Genomic DNA, 18,737 nt, shown 5'->3' with positions numbered 1-18,737 from the left:
AATCTCTCTTTCCGACTCCCCACTATCACCACCAAGATAGCGAATGCTCTCACCACACCTTGCACACCGTTACCACCACCATCATTCATCACGGTCGCATCAAATGAGACTGATTTGCATAGTCCATCTCCTCTCACAGAAAGATGCCGCCCCGAAAACAAGTTCCTCTGAGGATCTTATCATTAGGTATGACCAAGGAATAAATGAGTAAACCAAAGCGGGCTGACAAGCAATCCACGGTGAAAGATGGCGGTGGAGTGCGGGGTTTGACGTCTCTTTTGCTACTACAGAGCATATTCCAATCAATCGAAACCGTGACTGGCAGGAAAGTACATCCACATGAATACTTTGACTTGATCGCAGGTACTTCAACTGGCGGGTAAGTACGTGACTGGACCACTTTTTGCACATTACAGCCCTAAATTGGACTGTGTTACCAACGGTAGAATTTCTGGGCTGGGAGCTCCACTGACTATATGACAGTCTCATTGCTATTATGCTAGGGAGGTTGCGAATGCCAATAGAAGAGGCTATCGAGGCCTACAAGAAGCTCTCTCTAATCATATTCAAAAAGAAGTGGTGGTCCGATTTTGCAGTACTCAAGGTTCTGGGGGCAGAGATGAACCGTCACTGGTTTCGAGGCCAAAATCTCCAAGATGCAATCTGCAATCTGCTCTCCGAAAAACAAATGGATCCCGAACTTGACCTGAGAGAATCCGAATCCGACGATGCTCGGTGCAAGATGTAGGCTCCCATCCCTGCCCGATGTTTTCCTGCAAATCTGCCCTACTAGCTTGATACTGATAATATACACATCTGCGTTTAGCTTTGTCTGCGCTGTTGACGCATACTCATCAAACGTGCAACTGCTCCGATCCTACAGATCAAACGCTCCAGGACAGTTCAACTACGAATGTAGCATTTGGGAAGCCGCGCGCGCCACTTCGGCTGCACCTCTGTTCTTTGAACCCATAACTCTGAGAAGAGGCGGTGCTACCTTTGTGGACGGCGCAGTGAGGGCCAATAACCCGGTCGAAGAGGCCGTGAACGAAGCTCGATCCTTGTGGCCAGACCGGCAGGTCGGTTGCCTTCTCAGTCTAGGCACGGGTATCTCGGTTCGCCCGGGATTCGATCCAAAGAAGAATAGTCTCCACGCTGTGCTTGCGTCGCTCGCCAAAATTGCAACAGATGCAAACACCAAGCACATTGCTTTCAAGAGCAGTCACTACTGCAATCAGCTCATACGGTCTCGGCGTTACTTTAGATTTTCAGTGTCTCAAGGCGTTTCTGACATTGAGATGTCAGACTTCATGAAATTGCCAATCATGCAGTCGGCGACCATTCAATATACCGCTGAAGTGTCCAAGGAAATCGAAGAATGCGCGAGGCAACTGGCTTCATGGGATGAGACTTGTTTGTAACATCTATTCATCGCACAGCAAGCGCTGATTGCTAACAAAATTTACTAGACGTGAAATCTTCAAATGCGCCCTTGCACATGGATTCTGGCCACAATCCTGCCCGCAAGTTCCTCACGCTTTTGGACATGGATTGGGAACGGCCTGTGAGCTCTTACGTGGAGGACTTTGGCACTGGTGTATTGGTCATCCTTGCAATTACGCGGATTCTTAGCGCCTATAATCAGGCTGTCAACGACCAGCCGGCGCACACCAAGGTAGTTACCGCGCAACTCACTACCCTCCGTCTTATGTTCCAGACTCAATGCTTTCTTCTCCTCTCGTCAGTCATTCAAGACAGCGCAGACAGTCTTTACCAGTTCATATACTCGCGAGATGACGACCCGGCTGATTTGTTGCAATTGCTCCAATGCTCTCAAGACCAGACTTTGGCTCTAGAGGACAATGCAGGGAGGCGCATCTGGTCGGTGCTTAGTGACTACGAACAACATGCCGCGGCTGTAATCCTGCCTCAACTCGGTCGCATTGAACACCGAGATCTCGCTCGCTTTCGCTCGTTCAACCTCGACATTCACGCCTTGGTTCGCTCTCGCGGTCATCTTCATGGTCTTGGGCCTAATCTCCCCGACGACGGACCCACGATAGATGTCGAGCTGTCGAGGATTAGCAGGGTGAATCAAGTATCGCGGCATTTGCAAAATGCTTGTGGGAACCTGTGGTCTTGTGCAGAGCACCCAGTTCACTCAACAAGCTTGAAATTGGCGCCATCCATGGCTGGATCTTCGAGCTGGTACCAGGACCAGAAATCTTCCGTCACATTCGACCTCGTTTTGACTAATTCTGCCCTCGGTCAATCCCAGGAGTCGACTTCGTTTGAAATTACATGCCCCATGGCAGCTGATCAGCCTCGCAGCGCGGATAGTAATTCCGACCTATTCGATCAAGGCGACGAGATTCCAAGGCCGCCAGTCAGAGATGTTCGTGAAAGAGGGGAAACCAGAGGCCGTAAAGTGATATTTGAAGGCCAATTGACGAAAGCCCAACAGGAGCAGATTATGCTCGGCCCAATCCTTGAGCCCTTGTGCACCTTGAGAACCACGGACTCGAGCGATTCCAGGACTCATGTGGGCTGTTTAGCCTCCTCTGAATCCACAAATCTGTCGGTTCAGCTCGTAAAACCGGCAAGGAGGATGTTCGGCATGGCTATGCCAACCCTGTCTTGGATGCAGCCAGATAACACTGAAGTCAGGAACTCTGACCGTGTGAGCAAAGCCGAGAAAATGCGGTTCGCGTTCCAGCTGGCCAAGATTGTCCTGGCCCACCACTCCACACCCTGGCTTGAAAACGCATTCTCCCGGGCTGACGTATCATTTTGGAGCTCGAGTGCGACTGATTGCCGCCTCACAAATCCATTTCTTTTTCAACAACTAGGCTCAGTTCTGGGAAAAGCCAAGCAAACTGTCAGTGAACAACATACTGACCCGTGGATCAAAAACCCAATTCTGTTCGGTCTAGGAGTCATACTCTTGGAGCTCGAGTACGAAATGCCCATCGAGTCTATTATATCACTACTATCAAAGCACGCACCTTCATCTAGGTCCGGAGAATCCTTGGCGGAGAGGCTGCTGACGGTCAAGTACTCGGCTGGGAATCAAATGGGAACTAGCTATGGCCGCATCGTCCGCATGTGTCTGGACTGTGACTTTGGACTTGGATTGCGAGAGTACTCGCTAAAGGATACCATGCTGCAGAGGAGATATTATACCCAGATCATTTTAGAGTTTGAGAAGCTACTCCCACAATGGGAAAAAATATATAGTTTATAAATCTAAGCATTACGGTCTTGCCCATTTTCAAATATTCATAATCTTTGCGTAGCTTACGCTGTGAATTAATGCGGCACAGCAGGTGAGGCCCGGGATCTCTTTGACTGGCCTTATTAGCGCCGACGGGACCGTCGCTGGCGTTCTTCAAAAGTCGAGTATTGCGCTCCATCGCTTTATCAATTTTAGTCGCTGGGTTGTGAAGCGGAAACGTTGAAAGGGGCATTTGGGCTATGTCTTGTACACTGACAGGCTGTTGATGAAAAGGATACAAAAAGAAGTGGTGTGTGTTTGATGGCGAAGAAGAGGGAAGCAAGTGACGCGAGCTTAAAGTGGCTATACCGAAAAATGTTCCCCACTACGGAATACTGTTTACGGCGGCTGCATATGAGGTACAAATACCCACAGTCATATCTCTACCACCCACCATATCAGACGTCAATCCTCCTCAGCCGCACCAGGTTCGTGACTGAAATACGTAATCTAGGTAGGCAGGTAGATACAATAAGTCGAAATCCCTCAAAAGGAAAGCCAGCGTCATCTCAGTCAATGACAACAAAGTCCTTTGCGGAGCGAGCTTGAGAACTCACCCCCTGAGTCCGGACCCCGCTCTTTGAGCGTGCAGGGGCCCAAATCTTTGAATCGCCGACGATATGGCGAATGGTGGTGATCCGGGTATCGAAATGCAGAATGGACAGCTCTGCCAAGGATGCGAAAAACTCAATTTGACCATTGAGAAATTCATTCCCGCTCAATCGGAGGGGCCTAGCCAGTTGCCCGGCGTCCTCGGCAACACTTTCGATCCATCGGGACTCGACTGTCACAGTCTCGGCTATCTCGATGAGATCTATCAGAGGCGGCTCACCTGTCCCTTGTGTCGTTTGCTCTTCGAAGCGACGCATTCCCAGGGCGAACAGTTCCGAATCGGACTGGACGGCTTGACAGAGGAAGGGAAAAGGATCGCCTGCATGGTTGATTGGATACTCGATGGGCGTCTCCTAGATGACAATTCGAACTCTGTATCGGACCATGGGCCGCAAACGACAAACCCCTCGCGTCGGCTTCACATATTCAACCCAGACGGCACATTCCCAGATGCTTATATTGTTCCCTTGAAGCCTGCCCTACAAGGGACCAAGGCTGATTCTTCGCCTTCATTCCTAGGTCGCCTCATCCCACACACCCATGTGGATATCGAGAGATTAAAACGTTGGCTAGATCTATGCGATAGCACGCATCACGCAGCATGCAAGCCGCCCTCCCGCATGATCAAGATGCAGGGTCTCGCGGCCAAGGTCCGCTATATTGACCTTCAAGAAGAACGCATCGTTGAACCACACGAAATGCCTGACGAGTTCGAGTATGCCACGGCCAGCTATGTTTGGGGTGCTACACAAATGGCTTACATGCTCTACCGATCGAATTATGACGAGTTTAGACGGCATCTGCCCGTTCGTTCTGAATCAATGCAAAGGACCCTGCGCGATGTCATGGCTGTGGTGTACAAACTCGGAATACGATTTGTCTGGATCGACGCGCTCTGCATCATCCAGGGCGATGAGGAAGACTGGGAGAAAATGGCGCCTCTGATGGAACATATATATAGCAGCGGGAAGATCAATATTTGTGCGGCAGCCGGCTTCGATGCGAACAGAGGCATGCCTGGCTCGGTACATACGCCTCGCACAACACAACAGCTTGTAACACGATGTTTTGGGCTCGATCTGATAGCTGTGAAGCCTGTGGAAAGCCGTATTCGATATACACAGTGGAACTCAAGAGCTTGGACATTTCAAGAACGCATGTTATCGCCACGGTCCTTGGTATTCGTCGAGGAGCGAGTCTTTTTCCAGTGTCGCCAGGCGACCTGGTCCGAAGAAGTGGATTCGGAATCATCCCAGAGTGCATGGAATTTGGACATGGTCGAGTCGCCACTCCACCTTCTCTGGTCTTTGAATCCGGTACGGCAATTCACTTCGGCTGTGGAGCTGTATAGTGCTAGGAAATTGACGTTCGGAAAAGACAAACTGATTGCCTTCAGAGGTTTGGAAGGTCCACTAGGCCAGCAGCTCAAATCGAGGTTCCTCTTCGGTCTCCCCCTAACTCACTTTGATTGGGCGTTGTTGTGGGATATGACAGGCAGCGATTCAAGCTCTTACGAGAGGACTTCCAACCCCTACCTGGACGGAAAGGATATGTTTCCGAGCTGGTCCTGGTGTTGTAGGGCTGGAGGTGTGAATTGGCGTTTGTCACTACTTTCTGGAACACTCCACAACCTCAGATCCTGGCTGGTCGAACACACTTGGATCGTGTGGTCATGGGGTGATGATGACAGTGATGTTAAAGATGCCCTGCCCCCGTGCCCAGGACGGGACCAGAAACCGTCCGACTCAGAAGCTCTCGAAACAAGCGGCAGTAGATGGTCTGGCTACGGAGAAAGAGCATCACAATCTCGGCAGCTTTTAGAAATGGTGTACCAACGTCATGGACTCGCTTCAGCTGGTGAAAAGCCTCCAATCAGTCCAAGTAGGCCAATACCTCCAAAATGTCTCCATTTCTGGTCCCTGTCAGGCTTCTTCCAGCTCTCGCGAAAAACAATGTCCACAGATACCTTCAAGCCGGAACTCCAGGAAGGACTGCACAGATTCGGCATCCTAGACTCGAGCCAAAATTGGTGCGGCACCATTGTCCTCGAGAAGTCGTGGTTCCAGCACGTCGGAGGTATATGCGAGTTTGTGGCCGTCTCGGAAGCGAGGGACTTTTCCATGGAGGAGCTCGATACTTGGAACTACTATGTCCCTGAAGAGAGAGAGGCGTCCGAGTGGAATCTATACTATGCTTTTCTCATTGAGAGAGATTCAGATTCCGGGATGCACCGTCGCAGAGGCCTGGCCAAGTTGTATCAGAGCGCCTTTGATAGAGGATCATTTGCTCCCAAGACAGGTTGGAGGGAGTTCTTCCTCGCCTGATGGGCACGGCCTAGTATGGAAAACGATTCCAAGAACGAAGAGGTGTGGTGATTTGATTCTGAAGAGAGAAGGTCTAGCTATAGCTGCCAACGTTATTGTTTCTACCCCTCATATGGTACTAGATTTGCGCCTTCCAACTAAACCTGGGGTACGTTAGTGAGTCCTGAGCTTATACACAAGTAGTACATATACATACAAAGCCGAGAAATTTCAAGCCAAACCAAGCGCAAGCTTATTTTGACGCATGTAATTGCCGCATCCCATCTCAATTAGTATGGTACCAATAATGAGGTGGAGAACAACGGCCCTCGGGTTGTCCCGTATACAGCCCTCCCGCGCCATTCCGGACTGGTCCCGCTCTGCCACCACAAGTGTGAATTGATATTCTCCCATTATTGAGACATATATGTTCACCAAGATGAATGCTAGAAAATTCTTGTACCTTCTAATTTCTGGAATTATCATTTTAAATTTAGTATCTGTAAAATCATGTCGCCCTTTATCCACTGTTCTCAATGTCGTTGGGTGGTATGTCCTCAGTACTTTCGATCTTTTTGTATCCTCGCCCCTTTAACTGAGACTGTTTCACAGCGTACCGAACCATGATCACTATTACGATCAATATCACAATGATCATTGTGCCCGATGCCCACGCTTTCCATCCACGTAGGCAGCAAGGGTATAGTGACATGAAAATGCCAATACCCCATTGCAACCAGGACTTTCTCTCACGTTGGTCAGGGAAAAGTCCTCTTCTTACGAGGTGCTTTGTAATTGGACCTGATGGACCAGAGACGTAGCGTTTCAAGCCAAAATACGGAACCGTGCTTTGGCGAGTATCCTCATCTTCATACTGTAGATCGCCCCAGAGACCGGAAAAGTAGACAAACGACGTGAGATTGGACTCTTTCGGTGGATCGAATAAGAACATTCGAGTTAGCTCAAAAGTGACAGGCTCCAGATGATAAAAGTATGCCGAGGAAACTGGGTCCCATAATTGACCTGCATCACAGTAGTCGAGTAACACAGAATCATGGACGTGATCCCTAAAGTCATGAATGCGTTAGTTGGAATTCATTTTTATAAACGTGTCGCAGCAGACCTACCCGGCAGATATGTAGTTTGCATGAGAGCCGTATGCGCTGTATACCAAAGGCTATCTTTATGTTAACATTATATGACATTTAAAATGTAGCGATGATGCAGACGCACCCGTCCGTTATCTTTTGATAGACTTGGGTCGTCCCAGTCATATGTAGCTCCATCGGAATGCTGACTGAAATGGAGTCCAGTAGGCCGCCCTTTACGGAAGCGAACCATATTATACTCCCTGGGCACAGATAATCATCAGTAAATGGCAGTGGCCTAAGAGTGGATGGAATGGCGGTAATGAATACTTACCAGTCCCCAACGTGGTCTCCGAAATGCATGCCGCCTTCCAGACTGTCCTCAATTAGACCCTTGATAGGTGCTAATACCTGGGTGATGTTAGGGCCCCGGTTGTACGAGTAGAAATAAAAGTAGAATGCATCAAAGTCGCTAGAATCCTTCTCGGATCCGACAAGGATCACCACACAAGCAGTAGAGTTACGTAGTGCTCCCATTTCATCGGGTGTCTCCCCCCTCAGCCAGACGGGCAGATCTATAATATCATCAATGGCAGTGAGTGCAACTTTTTCAGCGCCCTCGGACATCACATTCAGCAAACCCAGGTTATCCAGGTCGAGCTCAGGCAAACCGGCTACGGAGGCCATCTTCAGCATGGGTGTGGTGTGCTGCAGGTGCTGGGCTATGTCAGATGGACGAACCGAATCTTGCGAATGCAGTCGCACAAGCGGTGCTGTGTTGTAAAGTGTATAGATTAGTATTGCATTCCAACACAGGCCGCCCGAAACCACAGTGCCGAGCATAATTGAAGCATACTGTTGATGGAGCATGGTGAGCTCTTACCATGGCTAGTCACATAATCTGGTACGATTGGAAACATTCTGTCCGACGACGTTGACAGGTCCGCGACCCTGGCCTTGTCCCCGTCAGCACGATGCGAGAATGCAAAAGATGGCCGCGTGTTAAATAGCAGTAAAACCTGCAGGACTCGGGTCAAATAGGCAAAAGTGATAGCGCAGGCCATGCTTTTGGGTGCAGAATAGAGCTTTGCGCGCACTGTCTTCCGCCGTATTGATGCAACAGCTGTGTCGTTGTCCGAGGTTGAGACGATGGAAGTGAAAAGCGTTGGCCAGGGGCTTGTGGGCCGTTATGGGCCAACCGCTGTACCAACCTGCATGCGGGATCAATTTCCAGGCAATGAAACACAAGACGTGACCCTAGAATGCCAAAGAAATATCACAACTCCCATGTTTTAAATACGTTCTTGAAATTTAGTATTCCGTTAATGGTTTAAAAGAATAAAAGGACTAACCTGCAAAATTGTATAACCGTTCTGCCAGTTGCGGCATGGGGAAGCCGAGACTGATTGGACCAGCGCAGTAGGTACCTGGTATGCATCAACGCCAACAACCCACGCGCCATGGTCGAGCCCCACAACCAATAGCGCGTACGCACAGCGCAATGAACCACATGCATGCCGCATGCTCTTCCAACTTTTAAATGACTTTAAACTTATGCATACCTACATAGGTATGTGCTGACGCGTAAAACTTGTTCTAGATAAAACCATCAGCACTGTCTGACCAGCACGGCATTCGAGCGATCATACCTGCTCAAGTGGTACTCTGTAGAGAACAACTTGAGATTGAAGCGTGCGCAAGGGCTCGATAAAGTGGGCGCGTTGCCGACCTAGGTACAGAGAACAAGACGGTTTCCATTTCATCTAGGGCAAAGCGGACGGGATGCCGAGTATTTTGGAACCTATAGTCGTACGTACTTGGCCAACGCTTCGAATATACTTATATTACTCCCTTTTCTGCAGAGACTATACCTTCTTAGGAGCTACCTTAGTAGCAAGGTCAAGACAAGGCTCATCCGAGAGCTCTACCGGAACCCGAAAACCCCGAGAAACGCTACAACTGGTTCGGCCACGAGGGAATCAATCGGCATCGGGCACGCGGAAAGCAAAATAGAAACCCAGCTTAATATTGAGCTCGGGTTATTGACTGACGAGATAGTGGTTGCTCCTCAAGCTACATAGTCAATTGAAACACTGACGTATTTGCTTGTCGCTCGAATATATGCACCGCTTATACCATGAGCTACTCCTCGTAGCATTCACACGGTAGAACCAATACTGATACCACTATTCCAACTCAGAGAGCTTGCGCAGTCATGAAACTATACTCTATCGCCATACTTGCTGCCTGGGCTCTGTCCACTTCCGCAGCTTCGGCTCGCGAAGACATCAACAGCACTTACACCAACCCGATCCTGCCTGGCTTTCATCCAGATCCTACTTGCATCTTTGTGGAATCTTGGAACCAAACCTTCTTTTACGTCACCTCGACTTTTCTAGCGTTTCCTGGACTGCCAATCTATGCGAGCCAGGATCTGCAGACATGGACGTTGATAAGTAGTGTCTTGAACCGGCCCTCGCAGCTGCCCGAGTTCACCACCGAGGTTTCAGAAACAGGCGGGATATGGGCGCCAACCATTCGCTATCACAATGGCACCTTTTACGTGAGCACTACGGTTGTTGACGACACCAAGAACATTTCGGATGCATCACGGTGGAACAATGTCCTCTTCACAGCACGCAACCCGTACGACTCAAGTTCGTGGTCTGACGTGACTCGGTTTGATTTTAACGGATATGATACAAGTCTGTTCTGGGATGATGACGGACAGTTCTATATGCTTGGTGCGGGAGATATGAATTCTCGTCCTGGAATGTTTCTGGCACCGCTGGACGTTGAGACAGGCGAGATTGGCCTGCAGATCAATGTATGGAATGGCACAGGGAGCCCGTCTCTCGAGGGGCCGCGCATGCTCAAGAAGGATGCCTTCTACTACTTGGTGGCTGCCGAAGGAGGGACTTTCCTCGACCACATGGCCATCATCGCTCGATCCGAAGCAATCACGGGCCCCTACGAGTCCTTTCCGGGGAACCCGGTCCTTACTAACGCAAACACGACTGAATACATCCAGGCCGTAGGACACGCAGACCTGTTCCCAGACGCCAACGGAAATTGGTGGGGAGTGGCGCTTGCCATGAGAGCCGACTTGGTCAATCTCGCCGTGCCGATGGGCAGGGAGACTGTCCTATATCCCGTCTCGTGGTCAGCTGAAGGTTGGCCAGTGGCCACTCAAGTCCGAGGCGTCATGTCAGGATGGCCACTACAGGCGGCTGTACAGTGCCCAGAGTCTGACACCGATACTATATCCAAGCCGGACATAATTGATTCGCCCCCAACTCGTCGATACCGGCACATTTCATATACCAGCATCTCCCTGACAAGCAGTCCTACCATGTGTCTCCGCCCGGACACGAGAATACACTGCGACTGATACCTTCGTTTCAGAATTTGACTGGTGAGTTTGGATTCGTGCCGCCCAACGGACCCACGCTGCTTGCTCGGCGACAAACAGAAACCTTATTCAGCTTCTCAGCCGTGGTAGACTTCCAACCGCAGCAGATCGATGAGGAAGCTGGCGTCACATTGTATATCTCTCAAGATGACCATGTCGAATTGGGTGTTGTCCTTTTGCCTGGCAGCAGCGTAAACAATGGAACCGGCTCACCGCTTGCGTCATTCTTTCGGTTCCGCGGCGAGAGCGAGACTGCCGAGATCGAGGAGACCCTGTTTCCTTTTCCCGACGGATGGAATTAACAATTGATACGACTGCAGATCAAAGCAGTCAACTCTACACAGTACGCGTTATCGGCAGCTCCTGAGCTGCATCAATCCCAGGAACAACCCGTTGCATACGCCAAAACTGGCTCCCTGAGAACAATCTATACTGGTAAGGGAGATGCCAGTATCTGATGAATAGAATAGCATGACTCACAATAATTAGGGACACGCGTCGGGGTTTATGCGACTACCAACGGGCGCAACGGGAGCACCCCAGCCTACGTCGGTGAATGGCGATATTACGGGCAGGGACAAATACGGGACTAGGCGGCTGCGTTTACGATTGTCGCCTTGCAACGCTGGATACGACTGAGAAGTCGGATTGCGAGGTTCGTAGTCAAGAAACTTATATCAGAACGCAACACAAAGCCTCCTTGGGTGGTGAATCTGTAGATGGTATGGAATCTTGAATCTATGTGGCTTCTTTAGACAGTTCACATCGAAATTGAGGACAGGATACATACCACAGATTCCCTATTCTTGTGAAACATAGCGCCTTAGATGTTACCTGGTGAGAATTTGAGAAATGTATTCCTTGGTTGAAACCAACAGCCATCAATTGAGACTGTATAGGTGCGTGAGGAGCCCATTTCTTACTGTCTGACAACTCCAACTCCCACAATTCAAGATACCAAGATTGGCCATGACTCATATTGGCAGTCATGGTCCCGGTATCTGTTTTCGGGCCCGCAAACAAGCCGATGCTGACTGGTAATTGCTTGGGGCGCGCTCAGCCTGAGAGCGAACTTCCAAGGAGTCCCACTCAAGGACCATGTTTTCGAAAGCCAAGACGTCAAGATTACTTCTCCTTGTCGAGCGCAGAGGAGTGTCATATTCGATTGGATCAATGTTGAAATACCAACGCGCACAAGCGAGAACCCAGCAATCTGTCCCGTCTTAACATGTGTTCGCATTGTGAAAGTGGCGCTGGAGCTTTGCTAAATGATCATCACTGTCCGCAGGGTGCTACTGGTACCTCCTGTCATCATCTGACCAGCTATAAGCAGAGTCCATACTACTGTATTATTGCTGATGCTTTTGCGGCCATGGATGGTCGTGGTTGTAGTTCATCATACGTCAATATAGTACCAAAAATATGGAGCTGACCTAAGCAAGCAACACGACTTATGGTTAAAACCTCTGTAAACTACAGTGCGACAACCCTAAAGATGCGCCTCTTCTGGTATATGCCTGTTGATGTTCAATTCCAACTGGTGATACCGGCATGCAAGGAAGCCTACATACTGACGCCGTTTACGGTAATACGACCAAGCCCAGTGGAGATTTTCGCTATGCGGCCCCCTCGTTTCATCATAATATTGCCAGTTCCTCCGAGAATGGTTGTGGTACCACTCTCACCGTGGATGGTGATATCTCCATTTCCACCGAAGACGTTCGTGGCACTACTTCCGCCGTAAACGTTGATGTCGCCATTTCCACCGAAAATGTTCACAATGCCACCTCCGGCATGGATGGTGATGTCCCCGTTTCCACCGAACACGTTCGTGGTATTACTGCCACAGTGTTTGGTGATGTCAGCATTTCTGCCATAAATGTTGACATCACCACGGCTAGGCGTGGTGGAAGCGGTGTTCGCTACATGAGAGTAATGGTGCTGTACACCTCCTGTAATTATTAGTACAGCCCGAACGGGGTGCGTGGGTTTGTGCTCAGGTATCTACCTTGGGACACAACTGTATGGTGTATGACGCTGGTATTCCGGCAGTTTCGAGCCAAATGTCCTCGCTGCTTGCAATTGTAACAGACACGTCGCTCGTGTTTGTTCACTTTGTTACCACGTGTCGGTGTATCTCGGTATTGAGAGGTAGAGATGGTGGTCTTCGGCTTGACTATTGCATGAGTAAGTCAGTAATTATATCGTCAAGGTGTGGCGCAGGTATTTGTCATGAAGACTGACGGTTCAAATATGGTCTGAGCTACGATGAGCCAGAAGATGAAGAAAAGTACTTACGATCAGGAGAAAGCTCAACCTCTGGCTTGATATTGCAAGCCATTTCGGAGGCTGGAGCATGTGAGATGATTCCTTCCGGTATGTCTTTGTACTCCTTCTTGATCACTGGCGTATGATCCAGACGAAGCTCAAGCTCCGGCTTCACATTAGAAGCCATCTGAGAGGCAGCCGCTTGCGAGATGATCTCCTCATCTACATCTTCGTCTTCTTTTTTGACCTCTGAGTTGGTGGTACTCATTGCAGACGTAGGGGAAGGAAGTGGTATTCTATTATCAATTGTGCGGTAAACCGTGATGTCAATGACAGATCATTTGAGAATCTTGGCTTGAGAGTCTTGGGCGTGGGGAAGGAAAGAAAAAGAAGAAAAGGGAAGAATTCATCAAGCCGCGGAATTATTAAAAAAGTACCTGGCATGGTGGGCAGGAATTGTCGCACTATTGGTTTCGAGGCAGTCGCGTCAAACGCGCTTTCCAAGTCTGCAGTCCGCGAGTACAGAAGGCACTTGGACTGAGCTTGTCATCCTATCGAGCAGGCAGTCAGTAAAGACCAATGAGTACCTAGATAGGTGTGAAAGAAGCGCTACCTTTGATGTATGTAGGTAGGAGGTAGGTAGGTATGACCAGTCCCAAGTTTGGCCATCAATGTAAACATGAGGAAGTATTTCATTCGCACATGTCATGCCCAATGCCATGGAATTAGAGCTTAAGTTGATAAATTCATCTGCAGAGCTGTACAGTACGATCAAAATTAGATTTGTCGATGTCTGGAATCTCGCTTGATGGGCAATCTTGTGCGGAGATTATGGCAACGAAATGGCGAACGAATCGACATTTGTTCTCAGCATCTTGGGTGACTGCAGTGAGAATATTTGAGAAACAAATGGGGGCGTCATGGGAGGTGCGGCCTTTAATGAAACACTCGATTGTGTTTGAAAAGGAATGTGCTTTCGATAGCACTCTCGCCGTTGCAGTCTCATTGCGGATGTCAGATTCAGGCGAGTAGCAGCATTCCGCCTGCTGCTTCCCAAAGACCAGCTCATCTCCCCGCCGGAATCGACAGCTGCTTCAGGTGCGATTTCTCAAATCACAACAGCCACTTGAGTTTTGCGAACCTGCTAGCTTTGTAAACTCAGCAGGTACAGCACGGGTACCGTTCGGGGCAGAAACTACGACGACTCTGCGCAGCTCAGCTTCCTTGGTGTTTGCTTCCTGGTCGGGACCTCCAACGCAGGTGCCAATGACGGCTAGATTCTGTCAGAGACCGGCTAGGACCGTACAGGGAGCACACCCTCCGGACCGATGTCGCATTCGTAAGTCTATCCATTCGTATCCTGCCGGACGTCTCCGTCCCGGTCAAGCACTACGCGCCTAGACTATGAATACGGCATGGTATACGGCACTGTCTTGCCTAGGCCACAAATCGGTATGTGCACATACATCAATTCATGTCACTCGACTGTGCTAGAGCGACGCCGAGCAGTACCGGTCCGCTACTATGCGTTCCACGCAGGAGAGGGCGAGCTTGTGTCCCGGGAGGGACTGAGCGCCATGAATACGTCGCGCTTTGGGTTTACTAGAGGGGGCGGAAGTTGCAACAATGAATATGCCATTCGCAGCTGTCGATACAAATTAGGTAGAGCATCTAGCAACTTGAAATATATACTCGTGAGCATGCAAGTGGGAGTATGTAGAACAATCATCAATGTTTTACGAGCCATGTCAAACAGATACAGCCCGTGATAATTTCATTAAGCAGCAAGGGGTGCATACCTTTTGTATACATACAACTAGTAGACGTTTATCCTCGCTCATTTCACGAACACCCTGCTGCCCATCCAGCACCACGGCATCACTCCCTCCTCCTAGACCGACATGAGAAACTCATGCGCTCACACGGCCACTCTTGGCTGCACGCTGACGACGTATCAGCTTATCAATATCCAGCTTGTGGCCATTCTCGGGCACATGTATGCCGCTGGCGATGCATAGGATACGCATGTTGTCATCATACGCCAGACCGGTAAGAAGTTTTGGCGTGATGAGAAAGTACTGGCTTGTATGCTCTTTACATGCAATCTCGACCATTCGCTCATGCACCATGCGCTCATTGCGCGGGTCCATGCCCTGGTTGATTTCGTCGACAACACGGAATGGAGCCTGCGCCATGGACTGCAGGGCCATGATGTAAAACACTGTCGACACGGCACGTTCACCACCTGATTGTCGATGTTGGTTGAGCAGCTGGAGTTCTTCGTTGGGACTGCGCATATACGTGTTACAAAACCATGATACAAAAGATGTGGGGAATAAGGGCAAATACTTACCGGAACTTGACTCTGATTTCAATTGCCCACTGCTCGAAATCTTCGTCCTTGTGGAGACTAACTTCTCCAGCACAGTTGATCCTTTCGAAATTCTTCCCAAAGGCTTCATTGACTTTTGAGACGATCCTCTCAAGCTGTGGTTCGAACTTGACCATCAACTCCTTAGATTGTGCATCAAGCCGATCGAGCTTGCGTCCCCACTTCTCAGCCTCCTTTGTCAGATCGGCAATCTTCTTGGCTCGCTCTTCAAATTGCTGGAGGACCGTGGGGTTGACCGCATGAATCAGCTCGAGCTTGGCTTTCTCAGCGTTGACCTCGTCGTCAATTTCATCTAGGGTCTTGTTTTGAACCATGACTTCGTAACGCTCGAGGTCACCCTCTCCTCCCTGTGAGACAATGAGGGAAACCTTTTCCTGTGCCCGTTGAGCATTCTCGCGCTCTAGCTGGACATCATTGGCATAGTTTGCAATTTCTTGCCTCTTGTCGTCAAGCTCTCGGGTAATATCGCCATTGCGCTCCTTTAATCCTCTGACGTCGGACGCTGCCTCAATGAGCCTTAAATGCGCATCCTGCACGTCCAAATAGGCATCTCGAATCTGTGAGATCTTATCCTTGTGGTCAAGCACAGCCATCGCTTTTTCGATTATGAGCTGATCTCTTTTCCGTTCGTGTTGTGCAACCCGTGCTTTGCACTCCTGCATCGTGGCTAGTGCTCGTTTAAGATTCGCCTTGTTTGTTTCTGGCCAGAGTCAGTAGGAATAGGGACAAACTGATCAACGCTTCCTGCAACTCACCAATTTGATCCGGTATTGTCTGCCAGCGCGTGTGAACGGTTTGCAGCTCAGACTTTTCCGATTTCAATTGTGTCTATTCTTAAGTTAGTAAGATTCGGCAATTCCATGCGGATTCAGACGTACCACTTCAGCTTCCAGTGTATCACTCTTCTCCAGGAGGGCTGTGACAACTTTGTCGAGTTCTTTGTATTCATTCGCAAGGTCTCTTCTCTGTACGGCTTTCTCACCGAGTCTTCTCTGTAAGTCGGCCTTTTCGGAAGTGTCGACTGGTGAATCTGTCCAATATACGGCCGGAGCAATCTGTCGTGTACTCGTCGTCTTTGCATCTGGACCATATTCTCTCCTCCGCACTACACGGAAAAATGTGTCGCCTGTAGCCCAACTGCTGATCCTCTCGCTGTTCTGGAGAGCGTTGAACTGCTCACGACTAACTTCGTTCAAGGCGACGCCAGCCATGTGTAGCTTTTTCTCGGAACAGAGCATCGCGAGAACCGGTTTCGGGCCTTCTAGAAAATCAATGGCAAATCCGTCGAAGCCAAGCGCGCTGGCTTCGGCTGGTGATACAGGCGACTTGAACGACTCAAAGTCAGTGAGACATGTTCGAATGGTGACAGAAAGTCCCTTTTCCTTATACAAGAATTCACTCAAAGCCATGTGATCCTTCTTATCTTGACAAGTAAAGCACAGAAAATCGTTCCTCTGCAGAAGCGACTCGACGTGTTTCGAGTAGCGTTCGTCGTTCAGCGAGCAGGTGAGCATTGGTGGGCCGAATACTTCCTTTCCGAACTTGTCGAGATTGCCCTGAAGCCATTCCCAAGCTTCATAGACCTCGTGGTTGAGTGACTTGAGGCGACTCGCCTTTTGGCCTTCTTGCGAGTCTAGTTTTTCAAGTTCCCTTTGGAGAGACTTTTGATCGACGACGACCTCCTTGCCCCGTACTTTGACATCATCCCTCCTCTCCGTTGTTTCGCCTATTTCGGTACGCATTTCTCGCATGGCATGCTCCTTCTCTCGCTACACGTTGACATTGGGGATTAGTTTCGCTGGCTCGTCATTGCAGGCGGGCGACTCACAATCTTTCGATTCCATTCGACAGGGTCAAAAGGGGGTGGCTCGTTTCGATGTTCGGCTTCTTGTTTGTTGATGTTTGCACGGATCTTGCCAATCTCGGTCTTCTTATCGCCAAAAGCCTTTCTTTCATTCTCAATACTGTTTTGCGTCTCTGTGACTTTCTCCTCGACTGCTTCCACGGCACGAGAGGCTTGTTCAGCGGCACTCTCGGAATCCCTGAGGGCACGTTTGCGATGTTCTAGAACCCTATCGATCCGGCCACGATACTCCTCCTTGTCATTGACGGCCTCAAGCGCAGGTCCAGCGGAGCGCTCCAAGGCCTTGAGGCGTTTCTCTGCATCCTTCTTCTTCCTTTTCAGTGCCTGGTATCGATCGCGGGCAATGTTGTACTCGGCACAGCAGCGCGCATTCTTCATATCCTCAATCTTGTTGTTGATATTCTCTCGCTCCTTTAACCTGTCAACATCCGCTTGGAGACCTTGCTGACGCTCTTGGAGGTTCTTTAGCTGATCGGCATCGGTTTCGACCCTTGTTTTGGCCATCTTATGGTCCTTGAACACTTCCTTGAGCTGTGTCTGCCATGTCATCATTTGCTCAGGTGCAGCAGCTCTCAAAGTCTCGTGTAGGAGCTGGACGGGACTCAGGCCGGCGAACTCGGCGACCTTTTCTTGAGGGAGAAATTGACACAAGTTGTCGCAGGCAATTCGTAACCGTGCCACGAGTGCTTGCACATTTTTCTGGCTTGTGTCCTTGCCCTGCAGGAAGAAACGTCGGTTATTATTCTCTCGAGTGATCTCGAGGCGAATGACGTGGTTTTGTCGCTCGTTTGGGAGTTTTTGTAGCTCAATCTCGATGACAGCCGAGTTTTTACCATGGGTAACGTACTCGCTGAATTTGGTGGCTCGACCTAGAACATTTGTCGGATATCCGAGACCTAAAGCCAAGGCGCACACCAGCGAACTCTTGCCTGTACCATTGGGGCCGATGATCATGTTGAGATTGGGACCTGGATAGAAGACGGCCTTTTCATAGGTGACAAAGTTGACCAATTTGACACGTACGACAGCTCCCGGCGAGTACTCGTTGGGCGGAGTACGCAGGTTGATTTGCGACAGGTGATTGTCTTCCTCATCCTCTTCATACTTAGTGAAGTCTGCCTCGTCCGCCTCCTCATTGTCTCCATTTTGCAACTCCTCCTCGTCAGAGTCATCGCGCCTTTGGCGTTTTGGCACTTCGGCACCGGACGATGGAGCGGCGTCTTCTTCCTCCTCCTCGAATACGGATCTCGAGCGGCGTCGGGAGGCCATGATGATTGGCGCGTGGAATCAGAGCCGAATAAGGCTATGCAAGATGTAGAGCTGTTAAGCCTGAGGACTGTTGACGAGAACGTCGAAGTGTCGCAGCATCGTCGGCCGGCAGGCGCTCTAGATCGGAGGTTTGTGAGTTTCTACTGTCGGTTCAGGTACACTTGACGCGTGGGGTTCTGGAGACGCGCACCGCGTTGATTGACAGCAATTGCGACTGTGGATCGCGCTCAAAATTTAGTGCGCAGAGCTAGGCAG

The 18,737-nt window shown here is 49.9% G+C and overlaps 6 protein-coding genes across 6 annotated transcripts; 3 read left to right on the top strand and 3 right to left on the bottom strand.

Moving 5' to 3' along the window:
• Positions 1-203: 203 nt before the first annotated feature.
• Positions 204-3,244, top strand: PFICI_13932 (uncharacterized protein; the record flags this gene model as incomplete). The annotated part of the gene is made up of 4 exons (XM_007842513.1): positions 204-379; positions 484-744; positions 827-1,413; positions 1,470-3,244. 4 exons carry the CDS (start codon positions 204-206, stop codon positions 3,242-3,244), a joined length of 2,799 nt encoding a protein of 932 aa, XP_007840704.1.
• A 650-nt stretch (positions 3,245-3,894) lies between these two features.
• PFICI_13931 (uncharacterized protein) lies at positions 3,895-6,210 on the top strand (the record flags this gene model as incomplete). Its single annotated transcript, XM_007842512.1, has 1 exon — positions 3,895-6,210. One exon carries the CDS (start codon positions 3,895-3,897, stop codon positions 6,208-6,210), a length of 2,316 nt encoding a protein of 771 aa, XP_007840703.1.
• A 499-nt stretch (positions 6,211-6,709) lies between these two features.
• Positions 6,710-8,147, bottom strand: PFICI_13930 (uncharacterized protein; the record flags this gene model as incomplete). Its single annotated transcript, XM_007842511.1, has 4 exons — positions 6,710-7,256; positions 7,317-7,366; positions 7,423-7,540; positions 7,612-8,147. 4 exons carry the CDS (start codon positions 8,145-8,147, stop codon positions 6,710-6,712), a joined length of 1,251 nt encoding a protein of 416 aa, XP_007840702.1.
• A 1,345-nt stretch (positions 8,148-9,492) lies between these two features.
• Positions 9,493-10,991, top strand: PFICI_13929 (uncharacterized protein; the record flags this gene model as incomplete). The annotated part of the gene is made up of 2 exons (XM_007842510.1): positions 9,493-10,509; positions 10,683-10,991. The coding sequence occupies 2 exons, from the start codon at positions 9,493-9,495 to the stop codon at positions 10,989-10,991; spliced, it is 1,326 nt and encodes a 441-aa protein (XP_007840701.1).
• A 1,171-nt stretch (positions 10,992-12,162) lies between these two features.
• On the bottom strand, positions 12,163-13,225 carry PFICI_13928 (uncharacterized protein; the record flags this gene model as incomplete). The annotated part of the gene is made up of 4 exons (XM_007842509.1): positions 12,163-12,206; positions 12,261-12,641; positions 12,698-12,865; positions 12,988-13,225. 4 exons carry the CDS (start codon positions 13,223-13,225, stop codon positions 12,163-12,165), a joined length of 831 nt encoding a protein of 276 aa, XP_007840700.1.
• Positions 13,226-14,867: 1,642 nt separating this feature from the next.
• On the bottom strand, positions 14,868-18,482 carry PFICI_13927 (uncharacterized protein; the record flags this gene model as incomplete). Its single annotated transcript, XM_007842508.1, has 5 exons — positions 14,868-15,246; positions 15,311-16,049; positions 16,105-16,177; positions 16,228-17,118; positions 17,178-18,482. 5 exons carry the CDS (start codon positions 18,480-18,482, stop codon positions 14,868-14,870), a joined length of 3,387 nt encoding a protein of 1,128 aa, XP_007840699.1.
• Between the last annotated feature and the right edge of the window lie 255 nt (positions 18,483-18,737).

The sequence above is a fragment of the Pestalotiopsis fici genome (assembly GCF_000516985.1).
Source record: "Pestalotiopsis fici W106-1 unplaced genomic scaffold PFICI_Scf_12, whole genome shotgun sequence".
In the NCBI taxonomy this organism is placed as follows: Eukaryota; Fungi; Ascomycota; class Sordariomycetes; order Amphisphaeriales; family Sporocadaceae; genus Pestalotiopsis; species Pestalotiopsis fici.
This window is presented reverse-complemented; position numbering and strand designations above follow the sequence as displayed.